A 19231-nucleotide genomic window follows, 5' to 3' on the forward strand; every position below is an offset into this window, starting at 1 on the left:
CAAGTTAATGTTTATCCCCCAATGAATGCACTAAAAGCTAACTAAATGATCTTTCACCTTTCTGCTGTTGCAGAAATCTTGCTGCATGAAACTAAAACCAGTATGTAGTCAGAATGGAGCAACAGCAACAGACAATAGCATATAGTCGAGAGTAACTCCCGTGGTGAAATAATTAAATTTACTGTAACTAACTCGTTGAATCATTAAACTTTACAGAGTACATAATGCAAATCCATTGTCTCTCCTTGCTAGCTCTTTGCTACAGCAATCTAATCCCATAATATTGTACACTAACAATAGGTAAATCAGACTTTCTTTCCTCTTCTGGAATCTTCCTGCTTGGATACTGGAGGGGTTCAGTTCACAGTTAACAGTTGCAGGGTTTTTATGTGCGAGGGAAATGAACAGTAGCTGCGCGTATGAGGCACAGAAACCATGAAGACTTTTGCAACATTCTCATCTCTATCTTTTCCATGCCTTGTTAGATTTTCCAAGCATTGTCAGTCCTAACATCTCCTGATATGGCTCGACTCTGATGAAGCAGTTTGGACATCTTGAGTCTGAAGAAGAACCCCGACTCGAAACATTGCCCAACTATTTTCTTCACAGATGCTGTCTGACCCACTGAGTTACTCCAGCACTTTGTGTTTTGCATAAGATTTCAGTATCTGCAGTTCCCTGTGTCTCCACTTGGGACATATTACTAGTCTGAAGATGTTATATGATGAAAATTGTTTTGGTTATATCATTTCATATTATTTAATACAGTACTATAAAATGGGCGTAATAACACTAGTTTTATACCAGCAGATAAGTTCTAATTTACCAAATGAAAGAGTAAGGCTGGCTAGGAAAATATTGGATGGGTTAAGAATGAGGTAATAAAGGGTATGGATGAGAATTTCAACAGATAAGTTTAAGCAGGAAGAGAGATGTTCCTTTTTGGGAGCAACCCACTCCTGTCCTGCATGAAACGCTTCATCCAAGAGCATCATATTTCATATTTTATTTTACATCATATTTTATTTTGCTCTTGCTCATTTTATGATGTGAAACTACTGCCTTCTTCACATACTCTTACAATATGTATTCAGAATTTCTAAGACGTACTTCTCAAATTTTAGAAACCCATGAGAGAATGCACAGAAGTCTCTCCAGCTATACGTATATCACTGATTAACAAAGATAATGGAAATATGGTCAACTGTTTGCCAATCAAGAATGGGAGCGAACAGAGATAAAAGGTGCAATAACTCAGATAACCAACAGATTCAGTCAGAGACATCACCATTGCACACTAGATGTGCTTCAGAACTGCTGCATATCAATTGAATTAAATACATTAGGTTTTTGCAAAAGAGACCAATTCTAACCATTAATCCAACTCAGTAATTCACTAAGCAGCCTTCTGGAGCCATTCCTGCTCTTATTTTGGACAATGTACGAATCATTTTGGCATTTCAACATATCAAAGCAGAGCAGAGGGATCAGGAGAAAAGGGATCAGAGGGGTGACAATCAGATGGGGCTGGAGGGTAGGAGCTGGAGCAAGGAGAATCAATAGCATGATCAAGAGAGTTGCTATTTCTTGCTGAGGAGCCATAAAAAATCAGGAGTAGACACAAATAACTACAGATGCTGGTTAATACACAGGACACCAAGTGCTGGAATAACTCAACAGATTAGGCAGCATCTCTGGAGAATATGGACAGGCAACGTTTCAGGTCGTGACCTTTCTTCAGACTGCTTGTGGGGGGGTGGGTGAAAAAAGATGGAATAGTGAAGATGAGTTCAGAGGGGCGGTGATGATGGGTCTGCAGGGGTAGTCCTGTTTGTAGATTTTGGGGAGGAGATAGAAGCAAGCAATGGGACCTGCGGAACGATAAGGTTGGATGCTGTGGAGAGATCGCAGTGGCTGTGAGATCAGCTTTCTTCTCCCCCTGAGAAATAGTCTGAAGAATGTCTTGACCCGAAATGCCGCCTGTCCATGTTCTCCAGAGATGCTACTTGACCTGCTGAGTACTGTGCCCTTTTGAGCCATAAAATATCCATTGACACATGAAAAGAACCAGAGTAGTTATCCCTGATGATCAGGCCGGTATTTATCCTTCACTCAACATTACTAATTCAAGTTACCTGTTTATAACATCACATTGCTGTTGGCAGGAAGTTGTCGTGGACAATTAACCGCTACATTTCCAACATTACCACATTGCAAAACTATTTCATTGGCTATAAAAGGCATGGATATACCCTGAAAAGGAAGTCAAAGGCACTTTGCTGACGAAAATCTTTTTCTTTCAGGTTATCAGGAATGTCTCTCATTGTAGACATATCCTCCACATCCACCACATCTATGCTGATCTTTTTATCTAGCTACGCCAATCCTATTTGCCCGCATTGGGTCCATGTCCTTCTATGCATTGCCCAATGAAGTACATCTAAATGTCTCTTAAGGTCTCTCCACGAGAAAAAGGTTCTGATAGTCTACCGTTCTGAAGAGTCGGCTCAGTGGCTTACTGGAAGAGTTGCTGCTTTACAAAGCCAGAGACCCGGGTTCGATCTTGACTAAAGGAGCTGTCTGTCTGAAGTTTGTACATTCTCCCCATGACCATGTGGGCTTTCTCGGGGTGCTCCGGTTTTCGCCCATGTTCCAAACACATGCAGGTTTGTAGGTTAATTGACTTCTGTAAATTGTCGCTAGTGTCTAGGATAGAACGGGTGATGGGCAATTGCTGGTCAGCACGGACTCGGTGGGCCAAAGAGCCTGTTTCCATGATGTATCTCTAAACTAAACTAAAGAAGTTGGGATGTTATGTTACAGCTGGACAAGGCGCCGATGAGGCCACAGTTGGAATATTGTCTTCAGTTTTAGTCTCCAAGTTATAGGAAAGATGTTGATCGGCTGGAAAGAGTGCACAGAATATTTACGAAGATGTTGCCATTACCTGAAGGCCTGAGCTATATGGAAAGATTGAGCAAACTAGGACTATTCCTTGTAGCGTAAGAAGATGAAAGGTGATCTTATAGAGGTGATGTAAAATCATGAGGGTAATAGGTAGGGTAGATGCACAGAGTCTTTTATCCAGAGTAGGATAAAAGAATCAAGAACACGAGGACATGGGTTTAAGGTGAGAGGGGAAAGATTTAATAGAAATCTGGGGGCAACTTTTATGAAATATTAACTCTGTTTCTCTTTCCAAGACCTACTGAGGGTTTCTAATATTTGGTGTTTTCAATGCACACAGTCTTTAACTGTGGATCAGCCAATATTGAAAGCAATCAGGAGCTATTGGGATAATTAGTTGAATTGTCCCCACAAACCTGCACCCCTTTCAATTAATATTACTTACCCATGAAACGACTCTTCCATTGAAGCAAGGAAGCTTGGCATTATCATCAGAAATCTCTTCCTTCACAACCCTGCAATGCAAAATAATGACAGCATTAACCAGAGTTCGGATTACATTTAAAATAGCAGCCCAAAAGAGTCCAGAGGATGTAACCTGAATATTAGATTTTTTATTTGTTTAAAACTCTTTCCTCACAATTTAAAACTACGGCCTCTTGTTTATGACACCCCTACCATGGGCAAATGATTCTGACTATCTACCCTATATTTGTCCTAGTGTCATAGAGTCATACAGTGTGGAAGCAGGTCCTTTGACCCAACTTGCCCATGCCAACCAACATGCTCCATCTACACTAGTTCCAACTGCCTGCTTTTGGCCCATATCCCTCTAAACCCACTCTCTCCATGAACCTGTCTAAAGGTTTCTTAAGCTTTGCGATCGTACCTCCTCAACTACCTCCTCCGGCATCTCATTCTAAACACCCACCACCCTTTATGTAAAAAATCTACCCCTCATGTTCCTATTACATCTTTCCCCCCTCACCTTAAACCTATGTCCTCTGGTTCTAGATTCCCTTACTCTGGGCAAAAGATTCTATGCATTTACTCGATCAATTCCTCTCATGAATTTGTACACCTCTAAAGATCACCCCTCATCCTCTTGTGCTCCAAAGAATAAAGTCACAGCCTGTTCAATCTCTCCCTATAGCTTAAGCTCTCGAGTCCTGGCGATATCCTTGTAAATCATCTCTGTACCCTTTCCAACTTGGTAACATCATTCCTAGAACATGGAAGCCAAAACTGAACACAATACTCTAAATGTGACCTCACCAACATCTTCTATAACTGCAACATGACCTCCCAGCTTTTATACTCATACTCTGATTGATGAAGGCCAATGTGCTGAAAGCCTTATTGACCACCCTATCTACCTGTGACATAACTTTTAAGGAACTACCTGTATGTACCTGCACTTCTAGATCCCTCTGCTCCACAACACTCCCAGAGCCTCACTGTGGGTCCAGCCCATGTTAGACTTCCCAAAAGGCAACACTTCACATTTCTCTGTACTAAATTCCATTCTTCAGATGACCTGCTGAATCATTCAAGATCCAGCTGCAATTTTTGACAACTGTCTTTATCTACAATACCTCCTGCTTGAGTGTCCTCTATGTTATCTTTAATGGTATCTGCCAAATTATTGCATCTTGTAATTTAGTATACCTCTTCCAGATCACCACTCAGCTGCCAAAGCTCAAGAGAAAACAAACCAAATTTATCCAATCTCTCCCCTTCATTAAAGTCCCCCACCTGGAAATATCACGGTCAACCCGAAACGTCACCTATCCATTTCTTCCACAGATGCTGCCTGACCCACTGAGTTACTCCAGCACTTTGTGTTTTACTCGAGATTGCAGCATCTGCAGTTCCTTGTATTTACTGTCCAATTTCCGCTGTGTCCTCTCCAGCTCAACCACATCCTTCTTAATTCCTTTCTTAATTTCTTTCTTAGACATTCTATCATTTCCAAAAGAGATTCTCTCAATTCTAAATCTGTATATAACATGCTATATGTTTTATTTTTTTCCAACTTATCAAATCGTCAATATCCTTCATCATCCAATGTTTCCTAATCTTGACAGCTTTGCCTTTCACCTTTACTGAAACCTGCTGACCCTGAACTCTTACTCACTTTTAAAATCTCCCACTTGACAGCTGTTGTTTTACCCACAAGCAATTAGAAAGCAATTGACTGGCTAAGGGCAGAGACATGGTGTAAACAGAGATAGCAAACTCTTTTAGGAAAGTAGTCTAGTGTTGGTGCAGGAAGCCATCTATATACTGAGAGGAAACTCCATTTTCAAGAAAATATATGCCACTACCCCTGTCCAGACCATGCTGCACATGCTATAGTAACATTGCCCTCCAAAGGGCTGATTATTTATTTGCTGTGAAAGTCAATTCAAATTGCAAGCATCGCTTTAATTTCTTCTTCAACAAGCAAGTAATGCGACCCGAGTCCAGATAAAATAGGCACTAATACTTTCTAAATCCATAAACACCAAACAACTTGCACGTGGGTATTTATGCTTAACTTTTGCAACAAGAATACAATAGCCTTTTATTTTCTTACTGAATCAAGCTAAAAACAGCATTGTCACTAATCAGCTTAGTGAAACCCACATGGAACACCCAGCTCCTGTTGATAAACATACTGTGTGCTTAAGAATTATAGCTGGTCACTGTTACTCTCAAGAACCTTAATGTCCAAATGGAAAGCAGCACTCCCAATGGGGTCGAACTGAACATAAAGCATTGTTTCTCGTTTTGCATTCTATCCTCTTTGAGAAAAAGGCCAACTTTATATTAGCCTTTTTAATAAAATTTTCCTGATATGTTTATTGTACATGAACACCTTCCACTAGCATTTGGAACAAATACTTTTAAGGAAGACCCCAACATTATAGCAGTTTGGGTAACAGAAATTCACCCTTAGAGATTCCTAAAAAAATTGGGACTGGGAATAAAATTCACATGACATTTTTTTTTTTTTTTTAAAGTGAATAAACAAAAAAATGTTTTTCAACTCGCATTTCTTGACGCATACGCCGATAAAACAGTGTTGCACTCTGGAAAATTACAATCTGAACAATGTTCTTGGAACACATCCCATAACTCAGGGGTCATCTTTATATGGTGCAAATACTGCATTTAATGCGTCAATGCATCGAGCCATATGAGGCATGAATCCTTTGATCAACGTGTACAGAGTGGATTAGTGGATAGTGCTCGAACACTCAGTTTCTGATTCTATCTTTAACTGATTTTTACGGTATTCATTTACGGTATTTCATTTATTGAAACGGTAGTTGTAGGAGCACCTTGAAACTGCTTTTGTAAATCTTAGGTGAAGCTGTAGAAAGCAGAAAACAACCTTGGTATCTGCGGGCTTGGAAACAGCAAAATATTTATTAAAATAAGACTGCCATTCTTGATCATACTGGAAAAAATGCAACAATACTTTGTAATATTGCGAACTAATCTAGATTTTTCTATAAACCCTGCCCAAAAGAAGACAGAGAATTTAAGGGGAAAGTGTTTCAAAGCTGCCTACCTGACAGCAGGGATCTGTCTGTGCTTTCAACAGAAACCCAGGAAAATGCATGTAAAACAATCAGTACATGTGGTACCCTAATAAAATGTAACTTCATGTTGATATAATTAGCCAAATAGTTTATTTTCACATTAAAATGGTCTGCTACAAAAAAGCACAAACAGTCTGTAGGCATATCAACAATTCCTCCAAATGGGAACAGATTAAAAATGTATAGGTCAACCTAGTCAAATTAGAACTTAAGCAGCTTCTGTCAACTCTGGTTCTTATCATTCCATGTTCAGTTCTCCTAATCGCTCCAGAGTTGCTAATTATCACCAGAGCTAGTAGGTTCATGTGCTGGGCAACTGCAAAAATAAGTTCCAATGTATTCCCATTACCACTGATATTCATAATAAATTAAACACATGGAAATCTATTAAAATGGTTAGGCAGAATAATCAGTTAAAGACTGAATCAGAGACTGAGGATTCGAGTCTTATTCACTGATTCACTCTATCCTCTGATCCAAACCATATTAATGGCATTGGAGACAAGAGAGACTGCAGATGTTGGAATCTGGAGTAAAAAAAAACAAAGTGCTGGAAGAACTCAGCACATCAAGCAGCTTCTCTGGAGGCAAAGAGATTGCCATCAATATCTCTCATTGTTGCTGTTTGGTTAAATGTAATGAAAGGGTACAGTATTTCATTTTAAGTGGTGATTTTTCACAGAGAAGAGGTGTAAATTTTAGCGGGTTCTCTGTTGCAATAAATGGCTGCAGATAGAAGCTTTACCAGAGGATATCTCTGCAGTCAGCTCATATCAACATTTTGCAGATACAAATGTAAAGTAAACTTTAGTTGTCCGGCAGGCTGGGTAGCTTGTGCCCATAACAATGCCAACGAGAAATGTTTCCAGTCTTCAGGCCACAATTTCTCTCAACAATGAAAGAGCATCAGGAACAGCCTTTAGATCTAAACTAAACATTCAGAGATACAAATTCAAATCCCACAATAGCAATCATTGAATTCAAATGTAGTTACGTAATAAACTGAAATGATGAGAAAAAAATCCTGACCGCTGATTAGGGACATGTCGGGACTGAAAGATTTCTGAGTCTGATGTGCAAATCCATTTTAAGGAACAAAAGCCATATTTAGTGTGTGTCATGATCATAATGCAGTGGTGCGACCTACGTAGATACTCCTTCCACCCATTCCTTCACCTTCCTCCACCAGCTCATTTCCAGCCTGTTTAACACCACTTACTCCAGCCATCAAAACAACATCGACATAAATTAAGTTGGTTGTGCGCTCAAAAGCTACTAACAGGCTCCATATATCGATTCAAGTTTTACAAAGCTCCGGTGTCTACGTTATATGCTGTTAATGAACAAGCTTGATTTCTAAGGTTATGCTTATTGAGCACTTCAAGTATAAATCAATGTATGCATATGGGTCACATTCATTTGTTTTTGGAAATATGTTTAAAGAAATTGTGAAATGGAGTATCTGAAACAAGCGCCCTTTATAGCTTTGATCAATCAACATCAATAGAGATAGTGCTTCATAGAAACTCTGGATAATGAGTCAACACACAAGTAGGGCATGACTTGCAAACACCATATTTTCACTGGATCATTTCAATTCCATCCCTTCAGCTTTTAGGCATTCATTTCAGGGTTGTCCTTAAGATGAAGGCAGTTTCTGATAATGAAGCGGCCCGTATTAGCCAGTCAACAGCAAGACTTGAAGAACATCTGACAATATGGGAGATAAAAATTATGGCAAGTAATGACGACCTGAAATGTGTAAAAAAAAACATCAACATTCTTGGAGTCACCGCTGACTAGACATTTAACTGGTCTTGTCTCATGAAATAGCTACAAGAGCAGCTCAGGATCTTGGAGCGTTTCTGACCTTCTTTCAGTTCATATCCTAACCCCCAAAGTCGGCCTGTCATTTGCAAGATTCATATCTTGCCATGCGGTGCTTGCTCGAAGGGCCGAATGGCCTCCTCCTGCACCTATTTTCTATATTTAGAGCGACAGTCACACATGTGGATGCATTCAGCTTCAACACTGAAGCACAAGATCATTCCAACACAAAACAGTGCTGTGTGTTAGGTTAAAGGTTCTGCCACTGGACTTGATATCCAAGTCCTTGGTCTTACGTACTGAGCTCACACTGTTTACTAAATAAAAGAAGGATTACCACAATCAAATACTGCTGACATGATAAATTTGACGAGTATTATACCTAGCACAGAGAAATATACAATCAAAATGCAAGGTTTGAGCCAACAACCTTCTCGGCCGATCAAACGATGCGGTGCAGCCTTTGGATGTCAAGCTTGGTGTCCGAGAAGGTGAGGACAGACTCTATGATGACAGTATAAAACTGGACCATCATTTCCTGCGGCAGATTGTGTTTTCTCCGCTGTCGCAGGAAGTACATCCTCTGTTGGGCCTTTTTGACTGTGGTTATGATGGGGCCTCCCATTTAAGGTCTCTGGAGATGATGGTTCCAAGGAACTTAAATGACTTCACAGATGTGACTGCAGTGTTGTTTATGGTGAGTGGGGGGAGGGGAGCGGGAGCTCTCCTTAAGTACACCATCAATTCCACTGTCTTAAGAGCATTGAGCTCCAGGTTGTTGCGATGGATTATTGTACCTGTTCTGTGGAGTACAACAAATTAACTTGAAGCATCAACTGTGTGTTTCAACTGAAGTACAGTACACACTATGTTGCCAAGTATTCAATAACTTTAGGGTGACACAGCTTAAGATAACAGCAATACAATAATCTGAAAGTAACATGGCTAACAGCTGGTTAATGTGCCACAAGGTACATATTGTGTTGTACTTCCGGTGGCGCTGGTGCCAGCAGCCTCCACCTACAGCCCGGTATCTTTTTGTTTTTTTGTTTATTTAGTTATGTAAAAGTGTGTTTTTTTGTGTTTTGATGTGGGGGAAGAGGGCACGGTGCGGGGGATACCGTCCTTCAGCCGCTTCCTGGTGAAGACGCGACTATTATTCGAGTCGCGTCCTCGCCCCCCTCCCAGCGGCCTACCTACTGGATTGGCGTGGACTTTCCTGCCAGGATCGACCAGAGCTCCAGCAGCGGCGGGACAGTGCTGTAACATCGCGAGGCTGGCGATGCCTTACCGGGGGTCGCCGTCTGGAGCCCGGAGTGCTGGACCTGTGGCACCGACATCACGGAGCTGCGGTTTGCGGAGCTCCCAACGCGGGCAGCGCTGATGGACAGCGCGGGGTCCTGCGACTCTGCCCGGCTCGGCCTGCGGACTCGGGAGCTGCGGACTCCGGCTGCGGGAGACGGCTGATCAGGAGGTCCGGGCCGCTGAGGAGGAGGATGTTCACCGTCGGGGTTCGGCGTCGGCGTTCCACCAGCCCGGCGTGAGGGCCTGAACATCGGGCCACCCGGGGCGGCGACTGCGGGTGCTAGGAAGGCCTCGACCACGAGTGAACATCTGGGAAGAACGGAGGGGAGGCTGGCTGGACTATGGTGCCTTCCTCACCTTGGTGCCACTGTGTTATGTTGTGTCGTGGACTTTCAGTGTTTGTGCTTTTTTTTAAATTCTATTTTATTTTTAATATGTTTTATTATTTATTATTATTTATTTATTTTATTTTTTTATTTTTATGATACTGCCTGTAAGGGAAATTCATTTCGTTGTCTCTAACTGAGACAATGACAATAAATTTGAATACAATACAATACAATACAATATGCCGCACTGCATCTCCTTCAAAATAATCGACAACCTCACTCATGCAAGTGCATGAGAAAGAAAACACGGCAGTAAAGAACTTGCACGTCTAATTAAGGACTTATATGCAGTATACGCCTTTAGGCACTGCAGATTTCTTATACATCTAAGACCTTCCTATGGGATCTCTTTGCTCTGTATCTCCACTTTGCCTGGGCTTGCCTGCTCACAGAGCACTCCCTGCGAGTCTCAAATTTGTGCACTTAGGAGATTGAGGGATCTTTATGTTCATTATAATGCAATGACTGTTAAAACCATCTAAATATGATTTTAATTACAAATAAATACCACTGTAGCCTTCTCCATTAACACCAGTGGCACAGATAGCATTTGTCATAAACTTTTCCATGTCTTCCTTTATCTCAGTGGTATTCTGGGTTTGTTGTTTATTTTTTTTCCCTGTCTGCTACACATGCAGAACCTGTAGATGTCAGTATCTGCAATAAATTGCCTGCTTTAGTAAACTTGTATAAAATGTCATATTTTATTACGGTATTAACAGTAGATGTTTTGAATGGACAAATCAAGGCTGCATGAATTATCTGGCATCGATAGCAGCTTTGCTGCCTTTTGTAATAATGTGTTTCCTAGGTTTCTCACGTTTTGGTCTTTGACATGCTAGTTTCCACAAAAATACAATTTTGTTTCTCACATAATCATGCCTCAATGAAGGCAGTCAACGCCGACAATATGTACAGTAAGAGCCCTGTCTCACGGTACGAGTTCATTCCAAGAGCTCTCCCGAGTTTGCCCTGATTCGAACTTGGAGATTTACGGTAATGGTCACTCGTCGGTACTCGGGGCTCTCGTGGACATTTTTCAACATGTTGAAAAATCTTCACGAGTCTTCCCGTGCTTACCTGCCGTTAGCGAGTCTTCCCGAGTACCTGCCGTTAGCTTTACCAGCCGCTAAGAGACGTCCCCGAGCTCCGAGGTACCCGCTATGTTCATTCTCCGAGCTTACCATGAGTTTGCTTTTTTCAAAACTCGGGAGAGCTCTTGGAATGAACTCGTACCGTGGGACAGGGCTTGATGCCTGCACAATGCCCTTAGGTCAGCATCTTGAACAACACAAAACTCTCTCTCATTGTTCAGTGCTACTTCCATCACATTGGCAATTCTCCTGGCCTCTTCAAAAGCGAGGTCTAGCCTATTAATAAATGCATTCATTTATCAGCTAATCTGCATATTAATTGTTAACAATACATAATTGAAGAATTTGAAAGCTTTCTGAAATTTGGGTCTTTTTTAGGTCTCAACAAGTCACAATAATATCAGATATCCAAACTCACTTCCTTTACCAGTAGGACTTCCTTTCATTTACAGATTATTGCAACTTGCTCTGATGAATTCTTGCCAAAAGCATCTATGAAAATACTGGTCTGTGCCATTTTTCTTACTCATCTAGGGGCTGCTTATCGACTATTTGGAAATTATGATAATCTCACAGATTATTTTTCCTGGTCGCCTCTGTAACCCACCAGAAACCCATTCCCCATGCTGCCAAAACTAGCGGAGGATCTGGTTTCCGCATTTCGCACCCTAAAATTCACTGAACCTTGATTCCTGCACACCCTTGACACTTACTGGATACTCTGAAATTATACAGCAATGAAACAAGGCATTTGTCTCAATTAGTCCATGTCAACCAAAATGCCTATCTACTTTAATCCCAATGGACTGCATTTGGCCTATATCCCTCTAAACCTTTGCTATCCATTTGCCAGTCCAATAATTTTTTAAGGTTGCAACTGTACCTGCCTCAACCATTTCATCTGGTAACTTGTTCTATATACGTTCCACACCTGTGTGTTAAAAAGTTAAATCTTTCCACTTTCACCTTAAATCTATGCCCTCAGATTCCTCTACCCTGTTTTGCGATCACTGCTCCTCATAATTTAATATCTCTTATGTCACTCCTTAGCCTATTTTGCTCAGGAAAACAGTCTCAACCAATCAAATCTTTTCTGATAATTCAAGCCATCCAGTTCCAGCCAATCTTGTGAATCTTCCCAGCAACTTCTCTACCTTAATCACATCCTTCCTATAGCGTGGTGACCAGAACTGCATACAGTATTCCAAGTGCAGCCTAACCAACAGCTCACTTTTAACATTAAAAAAAAACTGAATTAAAAGGTCTCTTTGAGGAGAAATTACATTCAATAATCCAGAAAATGTACCAATCCAGTGATTACATCCCAGATTATCAATTTTATTGACCATGCCAACCAAGCTGAGTTGATCTCATTTTCCAGTGTTTGACCTACATCCTTCTAAACCATTCCCGACTACATTACTGTCCAAATGTCTTTTAAATGCTGTAATTTGTATCCACTTCTACCATTTCCTCTGGCAGTTTATTTCACATACCCATAACCCTCAGTGTGAAAAGGTTATCCTGCAAGTCCCCTTTACATCTTTCCCCTCTCACCTTAAATCGTCCCCTCTCGCAGTAATAGCCTGCTTTTCCTTTGATATTAAATTATTGGACTTCAGAATAATTCATTGGATGTGAAATGTCCAAGAATGCAACCAGGAAGTTCAAACTTAAAATCTTTCATCTTTATTTCTAAACCCCCAGAATTAATAAACAAATCAACATCTCCCAATTTTCTGAACTGATCCAAAAATTAGACAAATAGAACATTAAAGTGCAAGTGCATATTTCAAGGTACAAGATTCTAAACTCCTCAATATGCCAAGCAACCTTTTTTTGACCGTAAAGCAACAATGAATGGAACTCAAGCAAGTATTCTTTGTTTTCATGTTAACGCCCAATTCTTTAACACACTAAATTGAAGTGAAAAGAACACTGCACAGGGAACAGTTTTAAATCCAGCTGTTACACACAACAGAGAAAGTATAATTTGGTCCCACGCCAGCAAAGAAAAACTGTAGTAGAGCTCCACAGATCAACATTCAACTGATCTTCACAGGAGAAGGGGAATGGAAAGATCAGATTAATGCTGCAAGAGATGTTTTTGGACATGACATGCAAAGCATCTGGATTGTGCCAAACCAGGCATGACTGGAACCTCCATTAATTTCTCAGTTATTTAACTCCCCACATTATCCAATCAAGGCAACAAGAAAGCTAGTCCAGGAAGTGAGAAAGGGTGATTTTTTTTAAATTCACATCTTTTTTTCACTTCTCCAAAATAGGCAGCCTTTGTTCGCCTGAATGAAGGGAGTAGTTTAGAAAACATCTGGTATTTTGCCATGCAGAATTGTGAAATCTGTGTTATTTTTCTGCCAATTGTGCACAGCAGTTTCTAATTCTGCTGAAATGCATTTAAATTACCTTGCCAGAAACTAAGGTGATGGGAGGTGATTGTGCGATAGGGAAACACTTAAAGCAGAGCAAGGCACTCACTCTATTTCTTTGCTCATTGACTCCCAATTTAAAATACAGGCTGCAAAAATGCCTAGCCCCAAATTGCCAAATATGTTTTAAATATATAGATTCAAGAAGGAGGACATCATCTGGGTCAATTTGCTATCCTTCCTCAGTCTCTAACAGCACACATATTTTAAATCTTTCACAGATAATAAAAGTTTGTAAAAGTAAAAACTTGATTAAATAGGCAACAATATACTTGTGGCAGATACAAGGAACTGCAGATGCTGGAATCTTGCACAAAGAGCGCAAAGTACCGGAGAAACTCCGTGGGTCAGGAAGCACCTATCGAGGATATGAACAGGCACCATTTTCTCAGTCTGAAGAAGGGTCCCGACCCGAAAAGTCTCCAATCCAAGTCCTCCCGAGAGATGCTGCCTGAAACACTGAATTACTCCAGCACTTTGTGTCCTTATGCATAAACCAGCATCTGCAGCTCCTTGTTTCTACTAAGATCTTTTTAACTTTTATTGGACTCGGATATTATAGCCATTACAGAAATACAGCTAAGGAAGTAACAGCACTGGCAGACTAATGTTTCAGGGGGGGGGGGGGGGGGGGGGGGGGGGGGAGTTTCATTTTTGATTAAGGAGAACATCACAGCAGTATTCAGAGATGACATTACTGAGGGGCTATTTTGTTAGGCTTCATGGGTGGGGCAGAGAATTAAGAAGGGGATTATGAGGTTGTTGGGATTGTACAATAGACTCCCAAATAGTCAATGGGAATTGGAGGAACCAATATGCTGGTCTTTTTGGTGAGTTGCAAGAATAATAGGGAGTACACGGTAGGGAGTTTTCAGTTTCATAATATAGACTGGGACTGCCATAATGTTAAGGGTTTAGTTGGGGTGATATTTGTTAGTTGTGTTCAGGAAAGTTTCCTCAGGCAATATATAAAAAGCCCTACTAGGAAAAGGGCAAAGCTTGACTTACTTTTAGGAATAGGGCAGGACATGCGACTCAAATGTCAGTAGGGGAGCACTTTGAGACCAGTGACCCGCGTTTCATTAGTTTTTAACCTGTTATTGGAAAGGACAGAACTGGTGCAGAACTTTCTAAATTGGGGTAAGGTGAATTTTGATGGCATTAGACAGTAGCTTGAAAAAAAATGATTGGAGAAGGTTGTTTGTAGACAAGGGGATGTCAACAAGTTGGAGGCTTTTAAAGCAAGATAGCGAAAGTTTAAGGACAGCATGTTCCTGTTAGAGAGAAGGACAAGGCTGTCGGTAATAAGGAACCCTGCATTGTAAGAGATATTGCGGTCTCTGGTCAGAAAAAAAGGGAGGCATTGGACAGGTACATGCAGTTGGGATCAAATTTTGTGGACTCACGGTTCACTCAGCCACGGCTTGTGGACTCGCGGTTCACTCAGCCACGGCTTGTGGACTCGCGGTTCACTCAGCCACGGCTTGTGGACTCGCGGTTCACTCAGCCACGGCTTGTGGACTCGCGGTTCACTCAGCCACGGCTTGTGGACTCGCGTTTCACTCAGCCACGGCTTGTGGACTCGCGGTTCACTCAGCCACGGCTTGTGGACTCGCGGTTCACTCAGCCACGGCTTGTGGACTCGCGGTTCACTCAGCCACGGCTTGTGGACTCGCGGTTCACTCAGCCACGGCTTGTGGACTCGCGGTTCACTCAGCCACGGCTTGTGGACTCGCGGTTCACTCAGCCACGGCTTGTGGACTCGCGGTTCACTCAGCCACGGCTTGTGGACTCGCGGTTCACTCAGCCACGGCTTGTGGACTCGCGGTTCACTCAGCCACGGCTTGTGGACTCGCGGTTCACTCAGCCACGGCTTGTGGACTCGCGGTTCACTCAGCCACGGCTTGTGGACTCGCGGTTCACTCAGCCACGGCTTGTGGACTCGCGGTTCACTCAGCCACGGCTTGTGGACTCGCGGTTCACTCAGCCACGGCTTGTGGACTCGCGGTTCACTCAGCCACGGCTTGTGGACTCGCTGTTCACTCAGCCACGGCTTGTGGACTCGCGGTTCACTCAGCCACGGCTTGTGGACTCGCGGTTCACTCAGCCACGGCTTGTGGACTCGCGGTTCACTCAGCCACGGCTTGTGGACTCGCGGTTCACTCAGCCACGGCTTGTGGACTCGCGGTTCACTCAGCCACGGCTTGTGGACTCGCGGTTCACTCAGCCACGGCTTGTGGACTCACGGTTCAGTCACTCACGGCTTGTGGACTTCCGGACTCAGGCACGACTTCAGGACTCGGCGCGACTTCCAAACTCGGCGCGACTTCCGGACTCACAGTTCTGGACTCAACTCTCACTCACGGCTTCCGGGTTGACTAACTCACGCCAGGCCTCCGGGACTTTATTCTTCTCGCTCCCAGAAGGGGCGTTACCTTCATGGTGAATGACAGGCGATAAGACCAATCTGCTGATTACGTTTTATATGAAGTGCCAGAGCAAATGCATCTATTTAACCCCAACCTGAATCTTCAATCTCACCTCAACATTCCATCTCAAACCAACAGGAATAGAGAAGGTACATGAAGTAATGTCAAGTTAAAAATTATATTCTCTTTGGCTCCATATTTTCTACTAAGGACTCATTTCTTGACACTAAATCTATAAGTAATTCTCTGTTTATAATATTCAGATCCCAAACAGCAGTCTTTCTATCAATGTTTTTCTCTATGTTGCTAGTGCAAAAATAGTTTTTTTTATGAACTTTATGTGCAAGTATTAATTTCAAACGCAAGGTAGTGTTCTTATTCTCCCAGAAACCTCACTTCTCCCTTCTGTAAATCCTTCAATTTCAGTGAAATATTTCACCAAAATGGATTTGTCTGATGAAATAGCTTCTCAGCTACTCTTCCTCTCCTGCAACAGGCTACAGGCCTTCTTGGTGGGATCCATTAATTAGATTTACATTCACAGGAAGCTGCTTCCAGAATTCTAACTACAGGAAATGAATCTTAAACAATTAGAACACAGCTTTATTGTAAAGTATCTATGCCCCCTTCACCTTCACTTACTGCTCGCATTCCTTCAGTTTTAAACAACATGGATAAAAACTAAGAATTCACTGTCGATCCAGGGGTATATGCAGCTAAGACACTGCATTAAAAGCATCAGCATTTGCATAAACATCAACGATAGACAGTAGCATCGCATTACCACCTTTTGACCACACTTTATTGTCATCTTGTAGCGGGCGACCAGGAATGTTTTCCAACGACACGTTTGGAATATTAAAGCTGATCTCTTCAGCCTGCATTACATTGTTTATTCCCAAGCCATCAACTCTAACTTCCCCACAACAGTTGTCTGAGACTAAATCAAATGGTTTACAACTTGCATCATATTTGACACCAAAGTTAGTTACAGACCACATATCTATCCAACTATTATTTGCATCACTGCAACATCGCCCAGTTGGGCACATTTACTACTGAAACTTTTTATCATTACATTTTTTAAGCAAAAAGTAAACTGCTGGAAGAATTCAACGAGTTAAGCAACATCTGTGTAGGCAAAGGGACAGTCAACATTTTCCAGTCAAGACCCTGCAAAGTGATTGATATCGACAATCCCTTTGCTGAGTCCTGATGCAAGGTTTTGATCCAAAATGTCAACTATCCCTTTGCCTCCATTGGAATCTGCTTGATCCATTGAGATCCTATAGCACTTTCCTTTTTACTGCAGATTCTAGTGTTTGCAATCTTTCAAGATGCCATTTTTTAAGCATAGATCTTGGCTACCTTGGCTTTACTATCTGAACACCCTCCAGGCTACCTTTACTCATTCTGGAGGTTATTCTTATATATCCACAGCTCATGCCCTATGTTGCACCAAATACTGCTTTTCCACAATTTCCATGCTTTCTATTATACAGACTATTTTTGACCTTTCAAGATTTGTATTACACTGCATGAGTGTTTGTGATATTAGCTGCAAGTCATTAAACTCTGGGATTCTCTCTCTAAATTCCTTCATTTCTTTTTCCACCTTGAACAACATTTATAAAATCTAAGGTACACGAAAATGCTGGAGAAACTCAGCGGGTGCAGTAGCATCTATGGAGCGAAGGAAATCGGCAACTTTTCGGGCCAAAACCTTTCTTCAGACATATAAAATCTAATTTATAAAATCTAACCTTGGCCCAATGTGGCTATGTATTAAACTGTGCTTGAGAATGTTTTTGTGAAGAAACTTAGCAGATTTTCCAGTATAAAAAATAGGTACATAGGCTAAAAAATAGGTATTGTTGCTTTCCTACTAATGCTTCTCAAATAATTTCCTCGCAATTTTCATCATCACCCTGCAAAAATTCAGTCATTCAAAGCTTTGGGCTTTCACCTTCGGGGCACTCCTAACATCTTTGTTTCACCACCTGGAGCGACATCAGTGTAGTCAGTTTCCAATTAACAATAAATTTGTACCCATGAGCCAAATGAGCCCCTCACTGCTGCTTATGCTTCCTTCCAAATCCGTTACCAGTTGTGATAATCTCCCCCTCTAGCCTCCGCACAAAGCACTGCAATCCCTCACTTTCTAGCAGTGACCAGTTCTTGACATTGCTCAATTTGCTTTTCATTCCAAAGCAATTTAAAATGGTTCCACTGTACTCATCTCCATCCTACTTTCTTCTCATTATGAACCTTCACCTCTAGCCAGAGCTTTGAATGACTGATTTTTTGCAGGGTGGTGATGGAAACCTCAACAAAATTATTTGAGAAGCATTAGTAGGAAAGCAACAATACCTATCTTTTTGCCTATGTAGCTATTTTTAATACTTGAAAGTTTATTTTGCCTTACAAGTGATGCTGCACAAAATTGAGTTATTATAGAATGAGCAGGATAATTTTATGCTGATGAATCTTCAAAGGACTACAAATAATTGTATTCATCGGGAAGCAATGCAGAGTTCAGGGAGGAAAAATTACAATAGAAAAGGCATCCACCTAGATTTGATATTGTTCAAAATTTGTTATGGGAATCATCAGCAAAGCAAGGTAATGTTCTGTACAACGGAGACACGAGGAACTGATGCTGGAATCTTGAGCAAAACATAAAGTGCTGTGGTCACCCAGCAGGTCAGGCAGCATCTCTGGAGGGTGGTCCCAACCTGAAACATCGCCGTTCTATTTACTCCAGAGATGCCGCTTGACCCACTGAGTTACTCCAGCACTTTGTATTTTATTTAGTATTTGGTTCAGTTTAGTCAGCGTGTCCACCACCTGCTTGGCAGTACCAATGAGGAGAAGTGCCAGCTAAAAGCTATAAAATTCAGCTTGAACTTAGTTTAAAATAGTTAGGCTCATTCAGAAAATTTGGCCAGTATTATAGAATGCACAGCAACATTTCCTTGAGGATAACGCATAGCCTTCATCAGGGAGTTACCGACAACGTTTTAAACTCAGATGCCATAGGCCAGAGAATTATTTTCAGGATAACATGCAAGGCACACACGCAGATACCCGGGCCAATAATGCACAGACAAGTGTTAAACAGAAAATAATGGAGACCCAAAAATATGTTTCCTAAAAAATAATAGCATATATCACCTTCAGATGTAATATCCTCCCAGTCATAAGGATACCAATTCTCACTGACTAGTTTGTTGAAAGCTG

The 19231-nt window shown here is 41.6% G+C and overlaps 1 protein-coding gene across 3 annotated transcripts in view; it reads right to left on the minus strand.

Annotated features, from left to right (window-relative positions):
• Positions 1-19231, minus strand: part of LOC116990485 (segment polarity protein dishevelled homolog DVL-1-like) — an 85138-nt gene that overhangs the window by 60751 nt on the left and 5156 nt on the right. For all 3 annotated transcript variants that reach the window (XM_033048208.1, XM_033048209.1, XM_033048210.1), the window contains exon 2: positions 3353-3422. In XM_033048208.1, the coding sequence (XP_032904099.1) occupies positions 3353-3422 (70 nt within the window). The remainder of the gene's footprint in view (positions 1-3352; positions 3423-19231) is intronic.

This window comes from Amblyraja radiata, chromosome 31 (assembly GCF_010909765.2).
Source record: "Amblyraja radiata isolate CabotCenter1 chromosome 31, sAmbRad1.1.pri, whole genome shotgun sequence".
In the NCBI taxonomy this organism is placed as follows: Eukaryota; Metazoa; Chordata; class Chondrichthyes; order Rajiformes; family Rajidae; genus Amblyraja; species Amblyraja radiata.